We start from the raw sequence: 27515 nt of genomic DNA, 5'->3' as shown, positions 1-27515 counted from the left end.
AACTATAACATAGAAAACATGCTATACGTTTACCAAACAATCTGTCACTCCTAATCGCTAAATCCCATAAAATCTCATACGTCTAGTCTCTTACGTGAATGAGCTAAATAATATAATTTGATATTTTATGGTAATGTGTTAATAATTTAAGTCGCACGAGCCAAACTATGAAAAAAACTGCGACTTATAGTCCGAAAAATACGGTACATGGAAGTATCGCTGTTAAAATCTATACGTCTGGAGCTATATGTTAAAATCCACAAAAGAGGATCTGTGTTAGAAAATCTACATTAAGATATACATTATTTCACAACTCTACATGACAGGATGTGCAGTATGTGTTAAAATATCCACAAGGATATATGTTAAAATCTAAGTGACATGATCTATGTGTTAAAATATACATGAAGATATATGTCAAAATGTGCATGACAGGATTTATACATTTTAAATGTTAAAAATAATAATTACATAAACTACATTATAAACAATAGAAGTGAGTAAGTAAATATGTTAAGTTACATATTTATCCCAACTCTGTTATTATTCCTTAATTACCAACAATGACTCATGCTTTAGAAAGGAAGAAAGCAGTTGTATATTATAATTTGCCGTTTTCCAGTACATTGGGGTTGTTCTAAAAGGTCACATGACAGAAAGAAGGACAACATGAGACCAAGCTAAACTGTAAAAGTCATGTTTTAAGCGTGAAAAGCTTTATCCTTTCTTGGTAACATAAACTGATGATTCGCACACCCCTTCTCTCTGTCAGTGTAATCAATTTCTTGACTTCCTCCTTTTGGAGTGGCTGGGCTGAATACCAGAACACAGGATATGCTTTGCACTGCTCTCAGTTTCGCAGCAGCAGCAGCAGCAGCAGCAGCAGCAGCAGCAGCAACAGCAGCAGCAAAGAGGGACAGGACAACACGCTCTGCAGTCAAGATGAGTGCTGGAGATGTGGTCTGGACCGGCTGGCTCATTAAATCCCCCCCGGAGAAGAAACTCAAAAGATTTGTGAGTAGAAGCACAAGCCGGATACTTATTTTTGTGTTTGTCCTCCAATATTGCAGCAGTAGAAATACCAGGCTGGGGCTGTTAAGCCTTGAGCTAGTGTGTGTGTGTGTGTGTGTGTGTGTGTGTGTGTGTGTGCGTGTGTGTGTGTGTGTGTGTGTGTGTGTGTGTGTGTGTGTGTGTGTGTGTGTGTGTGTGTGTGTGTGTGTGTGTGTGTGTGTGTGTGTGTGTGTGTGTGTGTGTGTGTGCGTGTGTGTGTGCCTTGCATGTGGATACTCTACTACATGTATATTAATAAGGATTTGAACACATATCCATGCAGTCTTTAGTTCGCTGTCACAGTCGTCATTGTGAACAAATGCCATAATGACAACAAATCATGATAAACAAATTTGATTGGCATGCAGTTCTTGCGGGTCATGTGATGATAGGCTCATCCACTCATTCCTCATGTTTTCGTCGCAAAGAGCACATGTCTTGTGAAACATGGGAAGTCACGTCAGCGACAGCCAGACACCAATCATGAGCAGCAAGCAGAAATAGTCCCGCTTTATGTTGGGCTGCTTGCACTTCCTCACTGCCAGGAGGAGGAGGAGTAGGGACGTTCGTCAAAACAAGTGTGAGGAAAGGGCGGGTGGACGTGTGTGTCGGTTGAAGGCGAGAAAAGAAACTTATCTGAGAGAAGTTCTGCTGGTGTGAAATTATTCAAACGCTCACGCCACTATGGAAATATAAATGGCTTAAATGATAAATGGCTTGTACTTGTATAGCGCTTTTCTACCTTCAAGGTACTCAAAGCGCTTTGACACTACTTCCACATTTACCCATTCACACACTGATGGAGGGAGCTGCCATGCAAGGCGCTAACCAGCACCCATCAGGAGCAAGGGTGAAGTGTCCTGCTCAGGACACAACGGACGTGACGAGGTTGGTACTAGGTGGGGATTGAACCAGGGACCCTCGGGTTGCGCACGGCCACTCTTCCACTGCGCCACGCCGTCTGTTGTCTTAGTCAAAGTCATATTTGAATAGGTGCCATTCAACTCAAAATAAACTTTGTTCAACTCTAAATGTGATGATACAGTCTTTCTCAAACTTTTTTCACCAAGTACCACCTCAGAAAACACTTGGCTTTCCAAGTACCACCATAATGACCAACATTAAAATACAGTATCGCAGTAGGCTTACGTTTTCAATAAAAAAATAGGAAGAGGTTTCATTCAATAAGTGTATTTAATAAGTATGGCTGATAATATCGGACTGCCGATATAATCGGCCGATAAATCCTTTAAAATGTAATATCGGATATTATCGATATTGGTTTCAAAATTATCGGTATTGTTTTCAAAAAGTAAAATTTATGACAAAACGCAGCTGTGTACACGGATGTAGGGAGAAGTACAGAGCGCCAATAAACATTAAAGGCACTGCCTTTGCGTGCCGGCCCAATCACATAAAACCTACAGCTTTTCACACACACAAGTGAATGATAGTCATACGTGATCAACAGCCATACAGGTCACACTGAGGGTGGCCGTATAAAAAACTTTATCACTGTTACAAATATGCACCACACTGTGAACCCACACCGAACAAGAATGGCAAACACATTTCGGGAGAACATCCACACCGTAACACAACATAAACACAACAGAACAAATACTCAGAACCCGTTGCAGCACTAACTCTTCCGGGATGCTACAATATACACCCCCTTGACTCCCTACCCCTGCCACCCCCAACACCGCCTACCTCAACCTCCTCATGCTCTCTCAGGGAGAGCATGTCCCAAATTCCAAGCTTCTGTTTTGAGGCATGTTAAAAATAATAATAAATATGGCAGTGCCATGTTGGCATTTTTTCCATAAGTTGAGTTGATTTATTTTGGAAAACCTTGTTACATTGTTTAATGCATCCAGCGGGGCATCACATAAAATTAGGCATAATAATGTGCTAATTCCACGACTGTACATATCGGTGTCGGTTGATATCGGAATCAGTAATTAAGAGTTGGACAATATCGGAAATCGGTAAAAAAGCCATTATCGGACATCTCTTGTATTTAATATTTGTGGCCACAGAAACATTACACACAGTTTCAACAGCAACACTGTGTTTGAATGTAGGAAAACAAAACACAAATCACTTAATTAAGTGTTTATTTGTCGTACCACTAGATGAAGCCCGCGTACCGGACTACAATAACTGTGATAATACACATATTGACTACTCCAAATGTGTATTGGCCCATCTTCTTTAGGTTTCTTTGAGGAAGCTAACTCATTTGACTGACAGGACTGAAAGTAACAGGAGTGAGTTTTTAGCATAGAATGAGCTTGAATGAGAAATATAACCACATGGGTCATTCTAATTACAGGTTGACAACTCAACACTGACCACATTACACTGATTCAACAACAACAATGCATAGGTATCAGGACTAAAATCCTGTTTTTTGAAGTATCATTAATATACCTGAAAGATGCAACTTCTGTGGACTATGTATATATTAATATATTCAACATTTTTAGAGGTGGCAATGTTAGGGTAACAGGACTGAACAAAAACACAGAGATGATTAGGGTTGGCAACCATCCCTTAGAAAAACAGAGTTAAAAAAAAAGTCCCATATTAAGCCTTAAAAGGGACACAATTTGTACTGTGTTAAAGTGAGAATTAAAAATTTCCATCAATGAGGGACATGATATTTGATTTACTAATGCTAAATCCTAATGCGATTGTCTCTCAATTCTGGTAATGTTATTATTTAGGACAAAAAAAATACACCATCAACAATGTTTTCTCATGTCTCTCAAAATATGCCTCTAAATAAATTTTGATTCGAGTCAAATATTAGAGATGTCCCAATATAATATTTTCACTCTCAATATATGATACGGGTATTGCAGCTTTGAGTATTAGCCGATATCTGCAGAAATCATGGTACAAAGTTTGTACATACTTGTATTATTTTGTAGTGTGGAATGTTAAAAAAAAGTGTGTGCTGTAAGTAATATGCTACTATGATTATTTGATGTTCATTTATGTTGACTAATGTCGTCTTTTATTTTGTTTGATTAGGAACACTTATCACATACTGTATATCCAGCTTGTGTGCTGTTGTGTAGCTGCTAGCTTCTAGCCAACAGCTTACTATGTTTACCTTTGGTAAATGACTTGACTGAGGAAAACCCAGGCTTTGTGCTTATTGGAGGACATCGTTAACTGGCTGTTCAGCTTTGCATGAGTAAACGTGCTGCAGGACTGCTTGTATTGGAGCTTATAGTAGACAGTTTAGTTGCAAGCCAATATCTGATACTTGTTTTTAGCTGCTATCTGACAGATAGTCGATATCAATATTGAATCGGGACACCTCTATCAAATAGTGTGAAAATTGTTTAACACAAACAAAAAAGGGGCGAGTGAATCACCATTCTGGTAAAGGAGGGGAAAATGGAGTCCCGATAAACCCTTGTTTGTTTTTCAGGGAGTTGGCAACTCGAGATGTGACTCAAACTGTCAAAAAATACCCGTCTCTGCAACTTTATCCAAATCCTCACCAAAACACAACAACACCTCTCTGCAAAGTTTTGTGGACATATATATGTACTTTTTATCTTATTTTAACTAAAGTAAACTAACACATCTTAATTCAATGTAATTAAAATAAATAAAAATTGCGTAGATATTTCCATAACAAATTGTGATTAATCTATGTCAAAGGGACATTTATTTCAGTTGTAAAATATGTTGTTACACACTACACATTGAAGCAGACAACACACTTGCAGACATGGAAGAAGAGTTGACATGGTCAAGGGTGAGGGAGTTTACTATTCAAATTATTTTGACTCAAGGGCCAAATTTTAAGGAAAAAATGTGTCTGGGGGCCGGTGTATCTATTTTTAGGAACACTAATACAAAAACTCACAATAATGTCTGATTGAATGCTAAAAACGTTATGACAGACCGCCTGAAAAAATTGAATGGAACTTTACATTTTCTACTGAATGAGACACCCAGAAAGTACATGACAATAATGTGATATTGACAATTTCAACTATTAACGATAAAACACTGAATATTGACAACATATGAACGTCACACCCACTTTCGATCGACATATTTTACAATCAAGCGAAACGCAACAAAAATTTAACAAAAACAGCTAAATATTAACGCGAAAGGTGAAAAAAACACATACAATCTGATCCATCTCTAAGCTTTAGAACTTTGTTGTAAAAATCTCCTTCTATGTCTCTCCCTGACACCCACATTTCAGGCTGGCCGCTCTGGAAAGACTCTGTGGAAACAAACTACGCCCACACTGCTCGGTGTCTCGTCTGAGCTGCTGTGACTTAGATTACCATAGTGACTAGTATATCATGCAGAAGCGCAGATCCCAATCATTGAAATACTTTGTATCGTTCAAGACTTTGAAAACAATTGAAAACATCACTGGCCTTGCGATGAGAAGGCGACTTGTCCAGGGTGTACCCCGCCTTCCACCCGATTGTAGCTGAGATAGGCACCAGCGCCCCCCGCGGCCCCAAAGGGAATAAGCGGTACCAAATGGATGGATGGATGGATGAAAACATCACTGCACGTCACAATAGCAGCTACAGTTCGATCCTAAAGATCTAAAAGAATTTGGGAGGAATGTCCGTTTGGCGCCCCCCGTAACCCCGAAGGGAATAAGCGGTAAAAAATAAATAGATGTCCGTCGGGAAAGATTGAAAATCTTAACGGGCTGCATGTGGCCCCCGGGCCTTATTTTGCCCAGGTCTGAACTACAGCAACAGCGCCAAACAAGTGTGACGTCATACTTGTTGTCGCTGGCCTATTTTGTTTGGGACATCGAGGGCCAGAAGTTAAGAGTCTCTAAACACGACTATATTTTATAACAACATATGGTTGAATGCCTTATGGCATTTACACAATAACACCAGAAGATTAGATTTGCTGGTTGTAGTTTTTAATAAAAAATTTTAAAAAGTCCTTAAAATCTCTAGAATGACACTTGAAAAATTCTCAAAGTACATTGTACAATAAGCAACAACAATTTAAAATATAAAAAAAACAAAAACAAATTATATCTAATACTATTTAATGATCTGTGATGAGGTAGCGACTTGTCCAGGGTGTACGATGCCTTCCGCCCGATTGTAGCTGAGATAGGCACCAGCGCCCCCCACGACCCCAAAGGGAATAAGCGGTAAAAAATGGATGGATGGACTAATTAATGATAAGAGATTTGTTGTAGCCCTTTTATCCAATCCAATCGACTTTATTTATACAGCACATTTTAGAAAATAATAAAAGTTTCACAAAGTGCTGCACAGGAGGTAAAACACACATTTGGAAGCAGGATAAAACGAAGGAGAGTCAATGTTAAAAAACACTAGTGAAAAAACACGTTTTAAAGAAAATCATATCATCATAGCAGCCTTCGATGACGTCATCGTGACCACCATAACCACGGCCCCACTGCCACAGGTATCTTAGCAGTCGAGGGGAAACCCTGAGTTGTTAAGACTTAACCTCTGTGTTTGAATGATGGTACAATTGTTTTATTCCACTTGATTTAAAAAAAGTATAAACAGGGAATAAGCGGTAGGAAATGGATGGATGGATAAACATTGTTTAACGTAATAAAACAAATTTAAAATCTCAATAAATGAATGAAGGGCGCTTCATAGGGGCGCTAGTAAAACGATTCAAATTCGAATTGCGATTCTCTATTATTTCTTAGGTCTAAATCAATTCATAATTTTCCCCCTAAAAATGTTTAAACCATTAAAAGAAATAAATTTTTAGGCCATTTCTATGTTTACTCGCGCACTTATGTCATATGTGAGCAACCAAAAGGAGGTTTTGTAGCCTGGAACTTGTTTTGAAAATGATTTATGATAATTACTGTAGCAAATAATATATTGCAAAAATGGTTTTGAATCGAGAACTCATACTGAATAGTGAGGTGCCCAAAAATTCCTACCTATAGCGCTTCATATAAAATGTTACCGTAAATGTATTTTTACAGTCTCTTCCTGCTCTGTACCTGATAATAATATAATGTCAAATTTCCCACACTGTGACTCATGGTGCAACCTTCAGTGCTGTGCTTGTAAACTGGGCTCTAATCTTTATTTGTCAAGCAGACATGCATCCATCCATCCATCCATCCATCTTCTTCCGCTTATCCGAGGTCGGGTCGCATAGGCAGCAGCCTAAGCATTGAAGCCCAGTGTTCCCTCTCCCCAGCCACTTTGTCCAGCTCTTCCCGGGGGATCCCGAGGCGTGCCCAGGCCAGCTGGGAGACATAGTCTTCCCAACGTGTCCTGGGTCTCCCCCGTGGCCTCCTACCGGTCGGACGTGCCCGAAACGCCTCCCGAGGGAGGCGTTCGGGTGGCATCCGAACCACTTCATCTGGCTCTTCTCGATGTGGAGGAGCAAGACTCCGAGGTACTTGAACTCCTCCACTTGGGGAAAGGTCTCCTCCCCAACCTGGAGACGGCCCTCCGCCCTTTTCCGGGCGAGAACCATGGACTCGGACTTAGAGGTACTGATTCTCATCCAAGTCGCTTCACACGCTGCTGCGAACCGATCCAGTGAGAGCTGAAGATCCTGGCCAGATGAAGCCATCAGGACCACATCATCTGCAAATAGCAGAGACCTAATTCTGCAGCCACCAACCCGGGTCCCTCAATGCCTTGACTGCGCCTAGAAATTCTGTCCATAAAAGTTATGAACAGAATCGGTGACAAAGGGCAGCCCTGGCAGAGTCCAACCCTCACTGGAAACGTGTCCGACATACTGCCGGCAATGCGGACCAAGCTCTGACACTGATCGTACAGGGAGCGGACCGCCACAATCAGACAGTCTGTTACGCCATACTCTCTGAGCACTCCCCACAGGACTTGTACCCGGAAGAATGCCTTCTCCAAGTCCACAAAGCACATGTAGACTGGTTGTGAAAACTCCTATGCACCCTCAAGGACCCTGCCGAGAGTATAGAGTTGGTCCACAGTTCCACAACCAGGACGAAAACCACACTGTTCCTCCGGAATCCCAGGTTCGACTAACCGGCGTAGCCTCCTCTCCAGTACACCTGAATAGACCTTACCGGGAAGGTTGAGAAGTGTGATCCCACGATAGTTGGAACACACCCTCCGGTTAAACTTTTTAAAGAGAGGAACCACCACCCCGGTCTGCCAATCCAGAGGTACCGCCCCCGATGTCCACGCGATGTTGCAGAGTCTTGTCAACCAAGACAGCCCCACAGCATCGAGAGCCTTGAGGAACCCCGGGCGAATCTCATCCACCCCCGAGGTTTTGCCGCCGACAAGCTTTTTAACTACCTCAGCAACCTCATCCCCAGAAATAGGAGAGCCCACCACAGATTCCACAGGAACTACTTCCTCATCGGAAGACATGTTGGTAGGATTAAGGAGGTCTTCGAAGTATTCCCACAACATCCTCAGTCGAGGTAAGCAGAACACTATCTTCACCATACACGGTGTTGACAGCCACCTGCATTCCCTTCCTGAGGCGGTGGATGGTGGTCCAGAATCGCTTCAAAGCCGTTCGGAATTCGTTTTCCATGGCTTCCTCGAACTCCTCCCATGTCCGAGTTTTTGCCTCAGCGACCGCTGAAGCTGTGCACTGCTTGGCCTGTCGGTACCTGTCCGCTGCCTCCAGAGTCTAATGAGCCAAAAGAACCCGATAGGACTCTTTTATTCAGCTTGACGGCATCACTCACGGCAGATATGCAGATTTATGGTAAATTTGTTTGGAGTTTTTTGCACTAAAATATACACTATGAGCATTTATCAGAATTTCACAACATTGAAACATTATTTTTTTCCACAGTAAAATACTGTAATGAAAACGTACTGTTGCATTACAACAAATGACTCTAAAGATTACAATTCCTTTATATTTAATAGCAATTAACTGTTATTTCACAGTAGAAATCATAGTCCTCTGTAATACCGATAACAAATTACTGAAACTTCAAACTGATTTGTCTGTAGACTATGTTGCACACTCTTGTACAGTAGGTGGTGGTATGCTGTCAAAACAGGAGAGTAATTAACAAAAACATTTACATTGTGAAGTTTGTTGTAATTGTATTGCAATTAAATATAGAATTACAATTGTCAAGTTACAGCACATAGTTGTAATTTTATTATAATTAAATTTAAAATCCCAGCTCTGCAGTTACAGTAAATTGCTGTAAAGATATTTCACAGTAATGTACAGCAAATGTAAAGTCTGTGAATAAAAAATAATGCAAATTTTAGACAGTAATTTGCTGTTAATTTATATTGAACATTTTTTCAGTGTATACATTGAAATAATCATTTCCCATAAATTTGTTTTAGCATGCATCAATTTAAAAATCAAGTCTGATTAAAAAAAAAAAAAAAGTATAAATATCGTTTCAAATAATAATAAAAAAAATACATTTTTTTATATTTTTGTATGGGGGGGCTTGAAGTAAAATATTGCTTTAGCCTGAATACATCCCAAAAAAATGAGATTTTGATTCTGCATGGACACAATTATTTGCCTTCACTGCCAACCAAGTGTGGCAAAAAATTAGCGAACTTAAAAAAAAGTTATGTTATGTGAAATGATTAGATTTTAAAAATCAGATTAATCACACTTTTGAATTAGGATTAATTATGATTAACAAAATATTTTACTATTTATTTTGACATCATTTATTTGCGTGAATATTTTATAAAATCAGTCGGGCTGTATATTATTGTATGAACTTTGCCAGCAGGCACACCAGTTGCGGTCTCCTCACTCATATTTGTACTGGCGCGATAAATCTGCGTATTTACATGATTAATGATATACGGTTTTTAAAAAAACCTTTAACACTTCTTGAAAAGCAGTCATTTATTCTAAAATATGTCACACTGCACCCGTAATGGCTGTCAGGACAAATGCAAGAAAAAATGTACAATTTCCACCTATGATGTTGTGTTTTTAAAAACACACACCAGTATTTAAAATAAGGTGACATAAATTCTTCATAAATTGGGCGGTGTTTTCAGTAATTGTGGTGTGCCCTACCATTTCCCGGTACTAACGGACAGAGATGTGCAGATGCAGATTACCCACAAAAAGAAAAAAAGTTGATGAGAATGAAACCACAAAACCGAGTGTGAAAAAACCCTGCTTGCAGTCCTGCAGCGTTAACATACTTTTTTTTTAAAACGACAAATGCATCCTAAATTCAGTGAGGGCTCCTTTAGTAATCTGTTATGTAATCTGTGTCTGTGTGACTATCGTTTGGACTTTAACTTAACTTTAACTTTAATCTGTAAATAGTTGCATAGTATTACATTATTATCGGTTCCTAATTAGACAGCAGTCATCAATTCCATATAAGTGGCTCTTTATTTATTCCTGTTTTCTGCTGAATACTGTCAACTTCCTCTTCTTTGCGGGGAATTGAGGGGTAAAGGGTTCCGCTTAGTGACCGTATCAAAAGCAAACAATAAAATTTAAAGTTGACGTGCAAGCATAATCCAGTTCCCATGACTGGTCATGACCAACAAAATACTGATAATGAGGAGGAAGGAATAAGAATGGTGGCAATAATGTCACACCTGTGAGTCTAGAGCTAAAATGTGTTATTCTTATTTTGTCCTCCAGGCTTGGAGAAAACGTTGGTTTGTCCTGCGAAGAGGCCGCATGAGCGGTAACCCCGATGTGCTGGAGTACTACCAGAGTAAGAGCTCCAAAAAGCCAATCCGCACCATCGACCTTAAAGAGTGTGAGGTGGAAATGCTCAACGGTCAGCTCGGTATAAAGCGAGACTTCGGAGAGAAGCATCTCTTTGTGGTGAAGACGTCTGCTCGCATTTTCTACTTGGTGGCCAAAACCGAAGAGGAGATGAACAGCTGGATCAGCAGTATCAGTCACATTTGCCAGTTTGGCAACCAAGAGGAAGCAGGTACAAATCACAACATATTCACGTTAGAATCCTATTTTAACCATGTGACTAAATCAGTTAACTGCTTTTACCAGCAGCTGTTGTGACCTTGAGGCCTTAAGTCATTACACATGTACAATTTAAGCACGGTTGAGTCGATCAGAGAAACTTCCGCTTGCTTACAGGGAGTTGCTTTTTGTGTAATGTAATGTACTGTATGTCTTTGCATCATTATTGTAGTATGTCTTCTTTCAAGGATTCAAGGACTCAAGGAGCTTTATTTGTCACACGTACACATTTGCACAAATGAAATTTGGACTCAGGTCCCGGAAAGTATTAAGAAAGGCAGTAATAAATAAGCAAGAAGGAGAACAGTAATAAATAAATTAAAGATTGCCTTTACATGTTTCACTATAGTTTAAGGCCCCACTTATGTTCGAAATAAACTCAAACTAAAGAACTTTCAGTTTTGGCAAATTTCTGTGGTATTTTGCCAGAAGAAGACCACATTTCCAATGAGGACTAGCGTCATACTGACATGTCCGCTGTAATATTGGCACAATTATCACGTCTCTTAGGGCTATGCTGATGTAAATAGCAAACACTATCAAGAAATGGTCTTGGATTGCGCTATAAACATAGCGCTAAGACCAACAATGTATCGGGCGGATGCAGGTCTGAAGCAAAGAAACTATATAGTGAAACTATCAAGCTGGTAGCTATTTATTTGCTATCACGCACATTTCCGATAGCTAACACTAGCATCATAATTTCGACTTGAGCATCGTAATTTACTTACTAGTTTAGCAGAAACAGAGGCGACGCATCATTAGATGAATATCCCTCTGCATCTTTCCGTTTATCTGTGTAGGTTCCCTTTTTCTTTTTTGTCTCCTCCGACAAAACTTTTCGTTTCTTTGGTTGTTTTGCAGCTTCGGCCATGATAGCAGTAATTAAACGTAGGCATTCTTCTTCTCCTTCTTTTAGTTTCCTGGCAGCACGCAGGCGTTCACGTCAACTTCCGTCTTTTTAACAAATGGGACGTAGAGATGGCACAGCGGTCCCCTACTTATATATCCTGTATAAAGTAGTGGTTTAAAATAAACCACAAGCATGCACCTTGATATTGTGCAATACTAATACATTAAAATATTACTGTATAGTGCCACTAATGGCTGGCTGGCAACTCGTGCACTAAATGGTAACTGACAACTGCCGCATTTATCGCTAGCTGAAAACTGGCACGATAATAGCTCGCTGGCAACTAGTGCTCTAATTTCTGGGTAACAACTGGCGCAAGAATCGCTAGTTGATAACGAGGGTGCCTATTGCTCGCTGGTAGTTTGCGCCGTTTATCGCCAGCTGACAACTTGCGCACTGATCACTAGCTAATTGCTACAGTAGGAAGGGTAATCATACAGTCCCATTCGTCACGGTTTACCTGTAACATGAAACGTGACAAACGGGGGTGCACTATGCGCTTTAGCCTCCGGATGGCAGTAGAGTGGTAAATATCTTAAAATGTGTTTTTTGTGGCAATTCCAACCTTGACCACAGCGTCAGTTGCTATGTAGACTGGCGCTTTCCATCATTTTCAGCAGACTGCATTGCAAAATGATAAACCTCCCTCTTCCTCTCACGTGACAACCACCCAGGAATGGGGCCATATGAATCCCTTAGTTGTCAACTGACGCACTTATAGCTAGCTGAAAACTGGTGCGCTAATCAATAACTGAAAACTACAGCGTTGATTTCTAGGTGGCAGATAGTGCCGCTAATTGCAAGCTGGCAAATGCCGCACTAATCGTTAGCTGGCAACTGGTGCGGTATTTGATATCTGGCATTCAGATTATTAATTGCTAACTATCTTAAATGCTAACATGAATACAACACTATAATCGGCAGGCGGGCTCTGCGGTACTGTGTTCTCTTTATGTCAAGTTTTTCTTTGTTTCTTGCATTGAACAAAAAGAGCACAGTCCACCAAGTCATATTCCTTGTGTATTAAACATACCGGTACTTGGCCATCAAATCTCATTCTGATTCTGATTTATTCATGTTTTTATTTTAAGTACATGCCACTGTCTTTTTTAAACTACACAACAGTCTGTTGGATCATTGTTAATGTGTACTTAAAGACATCTAAATTAGAGGAAAAATTGCGTGGAGAATGTTTATATACACAGATTTGTTTTTAAAAGACTAAAAAACCAACACTTTCTCGACTACCCTGCAGAACATCTGTGGACCCCCGGGGTTCATGGACCCATGTTAAAAACCTGGGCAATAAACTATGCAATTACGTAAAGGGGTACAAAATATGAGGCCCCCGTATTCACTTTGAAATGTGAAAGCAGCTCTTCCCAAGACACTCTAGTTGTCAACATGGAGTGACTTTTATAGAAATGCAGCATTGCACAACTTTTACTGTACAAATACAGAACAAAGGTCACCAAACAATTTCAACTGATCTGGTGTTCAACAGTTTTCTGTCAATAATTAATCAATCAAGTAATAATTAGGGCGGAGCCAAGTAGATAGCGGTTTCATTTGCTATGAGTTTTTGCTTAAATTCAATAGAGTTTCTCACCTTCTTTATAAAAAGCTGGCATCTCTCTTTGGACCGGTGGTAGTACATTCTGAAAAGCACAGTGACTCAGTCACAAACACTTAGAACTCTCTGTTTAGGCCACAGGTGTCAAACTCAAGGCCTCATCATTTTATGTGGCCCGTGAAAGCCAGGAAATAAAGTGTGTCATTGCAATAAAGCACTTTGTATTTTTAATAAATAGATTCTTCTATCCATTTTGCCAGAAAAAATGTACTGCATGAAATTTTGTATCTTTTAAATTGTAATATCATCTCATGCAACAAATATCATAATACTATAAACCGTGTTACTTTTTTTTGTAAAAGTAAATACTTACATAACTGCTTGTCACCTTTACTTAGGATTTTAAAAGCAAGTTATTCTTCAATTTGTGTTGAAAAAAATCTAACAATCAAACGCACAGGCAATTGTGTAATATTTTTATGAGGCGATACTAAATTTAAATTCATATGTATTCACTGTGACAAACGGCCCTCTGAAGGCAGCCATGACTGCAATGTGGCCCTCATTGAAAATGATTTCGACACCCATGGCTTCGGCAATTGACACCGCAGAATGATATGGGAGCAAACAGGCTAGTTTTTCATGGCCAATGTAACAAAGATCGTATACAAGTAGAAGGGCAAAAAAAACATTTTTTGTTGAAAACTATGAAAATTGAGATACCATTATGTATATGTCTGTACATATCCATTCGTTTTATTGTTTTTCACAGCCATCATTTGTCATTACAACTAGCAGGATTACACTAAATTGCCACATAGACCTAAGAAGGAACCATTATATTTTTGGAGAGAATCAGGATAAAGGGGCAAATGCAGGAATATATTACTACCCCCATGAACAGGAAGTAGCCTGTTAACTTACAGACAGATGGACATGCTTTACTAAGTTAGATTTTAGGTTTATGTAGTCATAAATGTACTGCTCTAACAGGGGTTGGCAACCCAAAATGTTGAAAGAGCCATATTGGACCACAAATATGAAAAAGTAATCCGTCTGAAGATGTAATATATTTAAAGACTTATGGCAACAGATGACATAAGTAACTAATTAGCTATATTAGCCTACTATCAAAATGACTATGTGTCGCAGGCTGACGCAAATCTTCGTTGACAGAAATGTTGAAATATGATATTTTTTGTACTTATTTTTACAACATTGGAAAACATTAGTTAAACTTCTCAGAGGGGTAGATAACTCCTGGAAATGACTGTCTTAGAATGGCCAAAGGTATAGATGTGTGTGTCCAGGTTAAAGGAAACAGCAGGCTGTCTTCTTCTGATGGATTTATTACAATCTTTGCAAGCTGGGTAACATTTGCTGTGGTCTATAACAGGACACAAACAACTATTAGAAATGCAGCCACTATTACGTACAGATAATGTATCATGAAACATGGAAAACAAACTAAAAACACAGAAGAAAAAAGTAAAGGAAATTAATTATACCTACAAACGAGGCATAATGATGCAAGATGTACATGCAGCTCGCCTTAATAGCATATTAGAATTGATTAGCTTGCAGTCATGCAGGGACCAAATATGCCTCATTGGTGCTCGAACAAGTCAATAACATCAACAAAGCTCACTTTTGTGCATTAACGCACAGTATAAAACGTTTGGTCGACAAAAGGAGTGGCATAAAACACGTCTTTCTTTGGCAGCAGAATGTAACACATGTACATGTAAAAAAACTGTTGAGTCACAGTCCACATGACGGCCACTGAAATTAGGACAAAACAGCACTTGCCAAAACTGTCATCAGTGAAGCATAAACACTATTAAAAAGTGGGCTTTCTAACAAATTAGGAAGGTTTGTGTCATGTTTTGTCCTCCTACAGAAACCATATTACAACAAAAAACATATTTTTTACCACATTTTATTTTTCCATTTCCATACATTTTTGAAAAAGCTCCATGGAGCCCTCAGGGTGCCGGTAAAGAGCCACATGTGGCTCTTGAGCTGCGGGTTGCTGACCCACACTCTTACATTATATTTAATATCTAATGGTGGCTCAAGCACAGGACTGTGTGTGGTTCTCAAACGTTTTTCACCAAGTACCACCTCAGAAAACACTTGGCTTTCCATATAATGACCAACATTAAAATCCAGTAACATAGTAGGCCTACATATTCATTCAAACAAGACAGAGGTTTTATTTAACAAGTCTATTTATTATTTTGGCCATTGTAACATTACTCACAGTTTGAACAGTAACACTGTGTTTGAATATTGAATTAACTGATTATTTGGCCTATCACAAGATAGTACACATACTACAGTTTGAGAATCACTGGTATAGTATATCAAATTATGGAAGATCTATACACTAAACTTTGAAAATGTTAACTTTTGTACTTGTGTTTCAGTTAAACACTTTCAGACCAGCTGTGTTACATATTGTTCCTTTAGCTGCAAGCATGTCAAGGCCGTGAGAGCTTGTCTGTTAGAATGTTGTCATCTGTGTGAGGAAGATAGAGCAGCTTCTGCATTGTGGCTGATATAGTAACACACCAGCACACATTTTCGAAGGATTTAACCTTTTTGGAAGTCTGCAATGGACCAAAAAAAAGCTTCTTACACATCCACTTAGCATACATAAATCTATTAAAAATAAAAGTTGGAAAATAGTTAATGAAAGCCGGCAGAGACTTTTTGTAGAGATAGCCTTGACTTTCTGAAGCAGTGCCAACTTGACTACACAAGTGGAAATCATATAAATAAAAGAGAGAATGGAGAGACAGCTCATGTTTCTGCAAAAATACTTATTGTTTTCAAATTCATCTGATGTTTATTGGATTTGCCTGTTTTTGTTATGAGTTGCATCATTTTGCCTTATGGTGTCACTCTTGTCACCCTAATGATCACATTCACTTTCCAACTCCTCTTCAGGGTGCTCAGAGGACGGTTTCCCGCGCACTCCAATGTGGTTTCAGCCGTTGAGTGACAGCTCTGACAGGGCATCTCTGTCAAGCCAAATGGACTGTAGTCACCCGCCAGATTATCTTGTTCTTTCGCAATGCGAGACGGGGAGTGAAAGCGCTTGCAGGCGAGTAAAGGCTGCGAAAGAATATGAAAAAAAAAGAAGCTTCGGAATGTTTGATTTTGTCTTCCCCACATCTGCAGACATGAGAGCTTTTCAAACTCAGAGACGTCTTTGGAACAGAAGTCATGGGAGGATGCTTTCAAGGACATTGTCCCGTCACCTCCTTGTAGTGATTCCTCGTCTCAGTCCCGCCTCAGTCCGTCTCCTTTCACGCTCGGGAGGTCGGCCAACCCTCCTCTCAGCGCCCCATGCACTGCCCTAGCGCCATCTTCCTCCTCTTCCCCGCTACATCTCTGCGCCATGAGTGTCTTCCAGTTTGACAAACCGTACCCCTGTGCGTCATTGGAGGCCGCAAATGACCGGCAAACACCTCCTCCGCTGCCACCTAAGCCTTATAACCATCTGTCTGACGAAGGCATTCGCAGGCCGAGGGCAATGAGTGCACTGCATTTCCAAAAACATGAAGCAGTGCTTCCCCGGAGGACATCTTTGTCGAGCCTGGACCATTTCGAAATAGGTATGCTGACAGGAAAATCTAATTAAAAATATTCTTGGCCATGCAGGAGGGGAGCATTAAAAACTGATGACATCTTTTTTTAGGAGATGCTGACAGCAGATCAACAGGGAACAGACGGCACACGCTTAATTTGGTAAGACAATAATTCAGTCTATTAGCGGCTGGCTCTCGCGTATTAAAAATTGGGTCTGTTGCTTAAGAGAGACCAGTTGGCTGCATTTGTGGTATGACCTCTCCCCTCAGCAGTAGCGGTTTTACCTATGGGCCACATGACTGCATCCTCTAGGGCGAAACAGGGTCTCTGAAGGTTTCAACAAGTCAAATGTAATACTTTTTAAGACCATAATGAAGAAAATAATGAAGAAATAATCGATTTTCATGACTTCAGTTCTAATTTTTTCAATAAAATCAGTAATGATACACGACACAAGCATGTTCAAGATAATAATAGTTTTAACTGAATTTGACCAAAGAATATTCAACAATATGGTCAAGCCTAACACAAGCAACGATTGCAAAAATGTTTCTTGTGCAAAGGTGACAGATACAGATGCAAACAGCACTCATGCGCCTGATAACAACCAGACAATACATCCAAAATGTGACAACAAGAGTCTTTATCCATATGCATAAATAATGAAAACAGAAAACGATGCTTTGGCAATATTGTTTTGGATCACAACATAATAACTTCAATTATTAATAGTGAAATTAATATCAAACCTGTTGCCTGGGCGAAAAATTGCACCAGCATTGCCGCAACAAGAAGTGCAAACAGCTTAATTTACAAATGATCATTCTGGAAAGGCGGGCAAAAAATTTTTGCATTCACAGTGCTTGTGATTGGGCAGCCAAAAGATGAAGCTGGGCTTTTAATAGGCGTTTGGAAATATGGACCCATTTGCGTGAGTGGCAGCAGAAAGATGAACTCAGCCCAGGATAGGCTGAGGAAAGATGGACTTGCTGAGAAGATCACAAAGCTGTCCAGTATTGTGGGCGGTCTTATTGTCTATTTTTACCTTAAATGGATAAACCACTAACGTCACCAGTGGGATGTCACAAATGGGGCAAATTCAAAACAACTTCATTGGAGGAAGTATTAAGGAAGGCATGATTGTTTTGTAAATATATCCACAATGCCTTTATGGTTGGATTTAAAATGTTCAGGATTTATGCAAATCCCAAATACACAACAGCAGGTACCAGTAGGTAAGAACAGTTGGTTTTGCATAATAGGTCTCTAAGATCCTGGGGGGGCTCAATTGGGGCTAAACAGATTTCTGGCGGGCCCCCCTCCAAGCCACGGTGTAGTGCCGTCAATGTCAGTAAGGATTTGTGTATCAGATGTCTCCCCCATTATGCTCATGTAAAGTGGATAAAACCAAACAAAGAGAGCAAGAGTCTCAAACATAAAATGGTCAAATGCAGACTTCAACATGCTCTAAGAAAGTCCCCTACTATTTGCTAGTAAGCTGCTTGGGAAACACTCACCCACACAGTACAAAAGAATATGGTCGTCAACATGAACCACTATCTCCCTCAAGGTGCGATCGACATGAACACAAGGCTTGCTGGGAGGACCTATCGCACATTTCCCAAAAATTGTTTCCCTACTAACATTTTAAATAAGGAAAACGGGCAAAGTGTGAATCAATATGATTTGGTTTAGCCTTGACTGCTAGCGGGGCATGGTGATTAATGTAAAAAAAACGTGAAACAGAGAAAGTCGAAATCAAGTCACTCCATGGAATTAACTAAAATCCATTAAACTGGTGGTAAACCCACAAAACAGCACCATTGTAACATGCCTTTCATAAAAACAACAGTTTAGATGATACATTTTGTTGAAAACCAAATACTACAGTACTTTTAAGAAGTAATTTAATAATAATGTAGAGTGTTTACTTTGGAAAGCTGCGTCTCAATTTTTTAATGGGAAAATGTCTGCTGTTCAGATGTTATGTTAACATTCTTGGCTGGGACTACACTCGTTCTATTTCAGTAAGCGGACGAGCAGAGAAAAACTTGTACTGCTTTGCCAAGTCGACTACACAATCGGTCATGTTTTTGATGGTACATTTTTCTAAGTCAATGAATATCATTCGCTTCTTTTTCACAGTGCTGTCCTTCATATTCACTTTCTTTCTTCCCATGGTTGAAAAACTAAGTTATGTCCATCTTTAGCTTTAAGGTAAAGCTAGCAAATAAAACTGGATATTTTGCGCAGCTCTTCTGGGGTTCACTGTGAAATTTGCTACACCAGCTAATGGAGGGGATGCTTATAACTCTCATTTTTGCTTAAACTTTAAGCGTAATATCTCATAATTCTCAAAACACTCCTAAGTTGGGGCTCCCTTAAGTTGAAGTACCGCTGTGTATCATCACATTATAGCAATATCATGTAACTGACGTAATACATAGAGCCAACGGTACATGGTAACCAATGCAATATTACAGGGTAAAATTAGGATGCCAAAAGGCGGTCTCACACAGAATGCCATTGAGGTTAGAGGAAAAACACAACTTTCATTGGGAAACATATACTGTACATCAGGGGTTTTTAACCATTTTTACTTTAGAGCCCAGCTTTTCCACTACAGAGGGGCCCACGACTCACTCAAATATTAACACTGAATTAGTAATCTTACTATTGATTTTAATGGTATTCAATAATCATATCTAGCCTACTTGGAGAGAAAATACATGTACCTCCATATACACAAGGCTAAAATAAATAAGTTCAAACAAAATTAATAATAAAAAACAATCAATGTTTTTTTAAATAAACTGTAAACAAATGTTAAGTGCAAATTAAACTACATAATTGTTGTGCTTAAGAAACTTTTCTATGACTTTACACTCCAGACTTCTGTTTGTTTGATATTTTCATTACTGCCACAAGTGGTGGAAAAGTGTGTTACACAACCGAGTAACGCTGTGGCCCATACAGACCACAGCTGAGAAATGGATATATTTGCCACCCCTCTAGGGGGGCTCTTGGCCCAAAAATGGGCTCCAATCCTATGGTTAAGAAACACTTCTGTACATCATACCCAACCTCACCAAAGCACTTGTCAATCATAAGACTGACAAGTATCAGCAATCAACCAGGAAGCAAGTACACAAAGGTATATGTCAATCAAAAGTACTGAAGAACAATAAATCCTGTTAAACAGTACCGTGGTCTATAAGACCAATACAGTGCAAGCATTTTGACTCTGTCCATCTGTCTCTGTCAACTGCAGCAAAACACAACACTGATCTAAGAAGAATTAGTAACTATAAAAAAAAAAGAACTGATATCTGCTGATAAGTCCCCTGGCCTCAAAGCTGTATAAGGAAATAGTTTCTACGCAAATGTCCTACTGTAGCTGTTTCAGGGTGACATTTGGATTCCCTTATGACCTCTCTCTTACAGCATTCCTGTTTTGATACCACACTGGGTCAAAGTCAGCAAGATGATTCCTACATCCCCATGGCTTCCCCGTCCTCCTCTGCTGCCATTGCTGAATGTGATGGTTACATCCCCATGAGGCCTGTCAGCTTCCTCGATACAAACAGCAACATTATGACCACAAAGACTCTCAGCCCTGTCATGAGCCATGCACCTCCTCCGATACACCGCCATCTCAAACCTTGCTTGAGGAGAGGTGAGCAAAACAAAGGACAGATTTTCAACCAGGTTTTACATACAAGTCATTTGCAGCGCTTACTGTAGCTAAAGATAGATGTACAGTGGTTACAATCGCAGCTATCAGACCTATGTTTTATAGGGCACATTCATTGCCTTTTTGTCCTCTTTGGGTTCACAGCTCGGCCCCCACCTCTTGACTTGAGAGGCCTTTCAACAATCACAGAATGTCCAACTCATCATCCTTTGGGCAGACCAATGACTGAATCATGGTGAGTATCTGAAATGGCACACATGTTATGAACATCATCTATAAGGTGAGCTACTGAAATTATGACAAAGAAACAGGACCTTCTTGAAGTCTTTGTATTATTTTTTTCTTTCCGGAATTTTGCCTGGGGTTTTATTTTTTCAGAAAGTTGCAGCATAAGTTGCAATGTTAAGAGGCTCATTTTTTTTTTTTTTGATTGTATGTACTTCTGATTTTATGAATTCGTCATCAGTGTTTTAAGTGTTCCTTGTAACCTTAGCCTCAAAAAACCAATGATTTCAACAAAAATTGGAAAACAAATGCTGTATTGGTGTTTTTGTCATGACCTGTGAGGTCATGTCTCATTTAAGTTTGTTGTGGTTCTACCGAGGTTTGTGTCTAGTTCTGTTCCAGCGTGTTTTCCCTTTGTTTACTTTTCTTGTTGCCTTGGACACTGATTAGACACTCCTGTTTCTGTTTAGTAATTTGTTTTCTCACCTGTTGCTTCCTCTAATCACGCCCCTTTGTATTCCGTTGTCTCCCAGCCTTAGTTGCTAGATCAATGCTTGCTCAACATTTGCCTTTCATCTTGTTTTCACCACGCTTAAATGTTTTTCCTCGTTATAGACTTTCTCACTGTTCACCCTCTGTGACTATTTTGGATTTTGGCTCCACGCTTTATCAACGTCTGGGTTTTGGTATTTTTGTCCTGCCTCAAAGAATTAAAACAGACTCCTATTTGCACGCTCCTCCTGCTTGTCCTTCTGCATCCGAGTAAAATCAACCATTGCAGCCATGCGTTAAAACGTAACAGTTTTATTTGTTTTATACCGCACAGACTTAAAAATAGACTAGATGGCAGCAAAAAAACACATACTCAGAGCTCATTGTCAAATTACTGTACTGTTTTTAAAAATTGTAACCATTAGTAGTAATGATTAATCATAATAACGGACAGAAACACCACTAGAGGCTTTCTCAATATCCGCGGTTTTCTTTGTCATCCTCAAGTCGCAGACATTTTTTGTGTGTTTTACGCTTGGAAAGTGTTTGTCCATCTTAAACATTCATTGATGTTCCAACACAAATACTCTCAAACATTAAGAGCATTTTTTAACTGTTGACAACAATCTATAGCGCTATTGTTTGTTGGTAAATAAAAGAGGATGAAAGATTATCATCACACTTCAATATCTCTGTCATGTAAATATTGCCTTTTTCTGCTAGGTCAGCTTTGGAAACGACAATCGGTTCTTAACTGCTTTACCCTGGGTATATAAAGTTTAAACACATACATATGAACTAGAAAGTGAGGACATTGATGTGTTCCTAAATGTTTGTATACTACATTATCCAGAAGGCTTAACACTGGGAAGAGGAACCGTACAAGGTCTGAGTTATGCAGGAGGAAGACAATTGTGCGTATCAAACAATAAAGAGTTGATGTATTGTTACATGTTGTACCTGCACAACAAACAAACACAAGTTTTGAGTAAACAGTTGATGTGTACGTTTAAAGCGCTGTTCAGAGGCAAATTTGACTGGGGCAAATGACACTGATTGTCCAAATCAGTGTCATTTGCGAGGCAACTTTGTAGGGGACAGATTTAATTTTGCGCATTCGCCACAAGGGTTCAAATTCTAGTTGGAGTGAATGTTATCATGTACCATTATATTATTTGTACTAAAATAATATTTGAATTTGTATTATTACAATTATGTTCATGTGTTTTTATTTGATCTTTTTTAACAATCGTGACCTTTGGAATGTCTGATGAAAGAATTCAGATCCTTGGACAAATTTGATTCCTAATAATTTAATAATTGAGGACCCTTGATTTACATTATTTTGCCTTTTTTTGTTTTTTTATTTTTTAAAGACTGCATTACTTTTGGCCTTACTATTGCATTCATTCATATGTTGCTTGTTTGACAAAAATCAATGAATTTTATTTCCTTTTCTTTCCTGTAGTTTCAAATTTTTGGGAAAGTGTTCATCGCATGAAGGAAGTTTTGAGAATACGGAAAATCCAAGAGATGACGACACAAACTGTCCCATATCGGTAAAAAAGGATTCTTAGTATTTTTACCAAATCTGTGCCATTCGCTTGTTGTGACTCTCTCCAAATAAACATTAATATGTCTTTTTTCGACTGTAAATCTGATAATACATATGTTGAATATTTCTGAAGGATTTAACCAATCATATTTGGGGATAAAGTCTAATTTTAGGAAGCTCAAGTTCAAGGTCATTTCAAATCATACTTTAACTTGCTTTGATTAAATATTTATTCAGAACTATGTGCAGGACACTTTGCTTTATATGTGTATTTAATTTTACTGTTCATTTGATCCTGCATTGTCATTATACATTCCATTTCCTGGTGACACAAATTGCACCAATTAGGTGGAATAGCCCCTCTGAAGAAAAAACATTTTGATTAGTTCTATACTGTATGTAGATAGACAAATAGATACCAATTTTAGCAGATCCACCTGAAGGGACACAGCTATTAAGGTGTTACTCAAATGTGGACAAACTACTGTATTAGTCAACTGTATGTTACCAGGATAAATTAAGATCACAATGTGTCACAAGAACAAAACACATGTGACTACAGTATTTGTTAAATTCGGATCTAGGGGAAGTTCCAGTATGTTGTAATAATGATTTTCCTTTCTTGGAAAGTCTGTATTTACCCCCATCCATCCATCCATCCATTTTCTACCACTGGTCCCTTCGGGGGTCAAGGGGGGTGCTGGAGCCTATCTCAGCTAACCCCAGAATAGGAAAATAATTTGTTACATCAGTATTTGTCTTGATTATGTTTTTTAGTGTGAAAAGCAAAGTGTTTGTAACAGAAGTGTTTTCCGACATACTGTACATACTTGGAACTGATGACGCCTAAAATGTCTTCAACTGTTTTTGTGTCTACAGCATCACTGCTCGCTCAACTTTGATGCAGCTCTTCCACTTTGGCCAAGAAGATCAAACCTTGACTACTTGTCGTTGGATTTTAACTCGGCATCTCCTTCCCCTGTACAGAAAGTATAATACTTTTATGATAAATACCATTAATTCAAATGATGATGTTGATTAAACCAAACATTGATTTTACATCAATTTACTATAGTCTCATTGCTGTCTTTGTCTTACAGAAGCCTCTCCTCTCCGACGAGCATAAGGTGGATTATGTTCAGGTGGATGAGAAAAAGACTCAGGCACTGCAAAACACCAAGATAGAGTGGACAGATGTGCGACAATCCAAAACATAAGCTGAAAAGCCATGAAGAAAATATTGACAGTTGAAAAAACGATACCAAAAGAAGGTAAGGATAGAATTGAGTGCAGATTTTACAGACCAATATCTGTTCTTAATGTAGATTATAAACTATTTATCTCCATCATGGCCAAACAATTAAAAGAGTTCTTACCTGTATTGGGACATGATGATCAAATGGGTTTTATACATAAACACCAAACACAAGACAATATAATAAAGACACTACATGTTATGGATCATATACAGTACAAATAAATAGAATTGAAGCAATTGTTATAAATGTAGATGCTGAAAACGCTTTTCATTCGGTCAATTGGAATTTTCTTTACAGAGTTCTACATAGATATGACATACAGGATACAATTATCAAAACCATACTGGCACTATATACGAATCCGACTGCTGGGATTAGAGTCAAGGGATATCCATCAAATAGTTTTACCGTAGAGAGGAGTTCTGGACAGGGCTGTGCATGGTCACCATTACTCTTTGCATTATATCTGGAGCAACTAGCTCAGTCCATAAGACAAAATGAAAACATCAGGGGAATGAATTAAAGGAAGAGAGTATTAATTGGCCTGTTACAAGGATGCCAGTTTGGTCTAGTTCGGGCGCCCAACATACTATTTTCCTAAACTAATGCAATCATTTGAACAGTAAAGTAAATTTCATCCATCCATCCATTTCCTACCGTTTGCTCCCTTTTGGGGCGGCGGGGGGCGCTGGCGCCTATCTCAGCTACAATCGGGCGGAAAGCGGAGTACACCCTGGACAAGTCGCCACCTAATCGCAGGGCCAACATAGATAGACAGACAACATCATAGTCACATTCACACACTAAGGCCAATTTAGTGTTGCCAATCAACCGATCCCCAGCCCAGGTGCATGTCTTTGGAAGTGGGAGGAAGCCGGAGTACCCGGAGGGAACCCACGCATTCACGGGGAGAACATGCAAACTCCACACAGAAAGATCCTGAGCCTGGGATTGAACCCAGGACTGCAGGACCTTCATATTGTGAGGCAGACGCACTAACCCCTCTGGAACCGTTTTTTAAATACTTGGGCAACAATTTATCAAAAGATCTTACAAAATTATCAGAACACAACTATGTACCCATACACAACAAAAATAAAGGATGACATAGCACTATGGAACTTAATTCCTTTCTTTATTTAGCCTTAGTTCAAGAATCGATTCCATTAAAATTAATGTATTGCCAAGGCTGTTGTATTTATTTCAAACCCTGCCAATAGATATTAACCAAAAGCAATTTAATGAATCGAACATTATGGTATCTAGGTATATATAGCAAAGTAAATAGCCAAGGGTTTGCCTCAAAACCTTACAGCTGGCCGACAAAAGGGAGGATGGGGTTTACACTACCTTAGACATTATTATTTTGCAGCGCAGATGAGAGCAGTGATATGCTGTTGCAACCTGTCATAAGTTGCTCAATGGAAAAATATTGAAGAAAAAATGGCCTCCATCCCCATAAAAGCAATTGTGGCTGATAACAACTTACAAACCAACATAAATAACATTTAAACCATGGGTTAAATAGAACTTTAAAGTGTTAAAAAGAAATATAAACCAATGATAATGATATTACAGTTCTTAAATGGTGTGCCTACTATTCAGAGTTTATACCTAATGAATTGGACTCAAGACTCAAGGACTGGATATCTAAATGAAAGATTAAAAATGCTCAGTTTCTAAACTATCAAAAGGACAACACATTTATTAGAAAACCAAGACTTGTATCAATATTTGCAGTTGCGGCATTATGTTAATATGAAGTTGAAAAATGTAATAAAGACAAGCATAAATTGGAGTGAACTGTTTACAAAAGGGGCTTCACGGTGGCAGAGGGGTTAGTGCGTCGACCTCCCAATACGAAGGTCCTGAGTAGTCAGGGTTCAATCCCGGGCTCGGGATCTTTCTGTGTGGAGTTTGCATGTTCTCCCCGTGAATGCGTGGGTTACCTCCGGGTACTCCGGCTTCCTCCCACTTCCAACGACATGTACCTGGGGATAGGTTGATTGGCAACACTGAATGGGCCGTAGTGTGTGAATGTGAGTGTGAATGTTGTTAGTATTTCTGTGTTTGCCCTGCGATGAGGTGGCGACTTGTCCAGGGTGTACGCCGCCTTCCGCCCGGTTGTAGCTCAGATAGGCACCAGCGCCCCCCGCGACCCCAAAAGGAATAAGCAGTAGAAAATAGATGGATGTTTACAAAATATAATCCAGAAATTATTGACCGAACTGTTTGTTTGTATTAGGGTCTGTCGATTCTGAAATCATATTCAACTTCCTATACTAAAACAAAATAGGAGAAGGAATGAAGGATATCTATGTATATCTTAGGAATACTGGACAATATTGTAGAGATATCAATAGACTTGTAACAGCTCACCGAAGTGGAGGGGATTTGGCTGAAAAGTTTAATCAGATTTTTTTCTACACCTTCCCAGAAGTCTCATTATGATATCAACTCCCCTACTATCTGCAGAAACTGTGGAAATCAAAATGTAAACCACTACCATGTTTTCTGAGACTGCGCTGCCATAAAGGATCATTGGAGAGAGATACAACAAGATCGACAGGACATTTTCCAATGTGAAATACTTATTGAAAATAAGACTTTGTTTTTTAGGCACGTACCTCAGGATTGGCTGAAAAGAGATAAATACTTGAAGAATATCCTTCTAGTGGCCTGTATAAAGACTGTTGCCAGGAAGTGGTTTTCACTGGAGACCCCAACTTTGAAGATTTGGACTGAAATCATAATGGACATTTATAAAATGAAGATAACAGCATTTATTAATTATAATTTGGCGAAATGTATTTCATACTGGGAAAACTGTGCAACTATGTCACGTCACATAGGCCTTATATTATTTTCTCGAATTAGTGATAGAGCACTGTGTAAAAAAGATCACTCCCTATATGTTCATAATTTTTTCTTAGCTATTTATTTATTACTATCTGTTTATATTCTTTTTCATAATGTATTTATTATCAGACAGGAGATGTATGATGTGTGCAAATATGTTGTAATGGATGAGAATGTCTGATGCTGGACGTCAATAAAAAGCAATAAAAAAAAAAGATTTAAAAGCATTGAAAAAATTACGTGATATTTTTTATGAGCTTCCATCCATCAGTCTTCTTCCACATATCCAAAGTCATGTTGCGGGGGCAGCAGCCAAA

General features: G+C 39.1%; 1 protein-coding gene across 4 annotated transcripts; it reads left to right on the top strand.

Annotated features, from left to right (window-relative positions):
* Nucleotides 1-843: 843 nt before the first annotated feature.
* On the top strand, nucleotides 844-27434 carry gab3 (GRB2 associated binding protein 3). Of its 4 annotated transcripts, none has more exons than XM_061897046.1 (11): nucleotides 844-1014; nucleotides 10684-10984; nucleotides 16470-16626; nucleotides 16704-17140; nucleotides 17224-17273; nucleotides 20559-20790; nucleotides 20953-21043; nucleotides 22994-23084; nucleotides 23960-24061; nucleotides 24181-24351; nucleotides 26959-27434. In XM_061897046.1, the coding sequence occupies exons 1-10, from the start codon at nucleotides 943-945 to the stop codon at nucleotides 24295-24297; spliced, it is 1650 nt and encodes a 549-aa protein (XP_061753030.1). In that variant the 5' UTR covers nucleotides 844-942; the 3' UTR covers nucleotides 24298-24351; nucleotides 26959-27434. The 4 variants fall into 4 exon arrangements, with proteins under 4 accessions (XP_061753030.1, XP_061753027.1, XP_061753029.1 ...); XM_061897043.1 differs by having other exon boundaries at nucleotides 845-1014; nucleotides 23960-24070; XM_061897045.1 differs by having other exon boundaries at nucleotides 845-1014; nucleotides 23960-24070; nucleotides 26815-27434.
* The last annotated feature ends 81 nt before the right edge of the window (nucleotides 27435-27515 follow it).

The sequence above is a fragment of the Nerophis ophidion genome, linkage group LG04 (assembly GCF_033978795.1).
Source record: "Nerophis ophidion isolate RoL-2023_Sa linkage group LG04, RoL_Noph_v1.0, whole genome shotgun sequence".
Classification (NCBI taxonomy): domain Eukaryota; kingdom Metazoa; phylum Chordata; class Actinopteri; order Syngnathiformes; family Syngnathidae; genus Nerophis; species Nerophis ophidion.
The sequence above is the reverse complement of the archived record's forward strand: the minus strand, read 5'-3'. Positions and strand labels throughout refer to the sequence as shown.

Excerpts from the sequence above, each read along its gene's own strand:
- gab3 (XM_061897043.1), top strand. The coding sequence starts at position 943 with ATGAGTGCTGGAGATGTGGTCTGGACCGGCTGGCTCATTAAATCCCCC. Across the intron at positions 17,141-17,223 it reads CCTGGACCATTTCGAAATAG|GAGATGCTGACAGCAGATCA; the intron begins GTATGCTGACAG and ends ATCTTTTTTTAG. Across the intron at positions 24,071-24,180 it reads CTCCTTCCCCTGTACAGAAA|AAGCCTCTCCTCTCCGACGA; the intron begins GTATAATACTTT and ends TTTGTCTTACAG.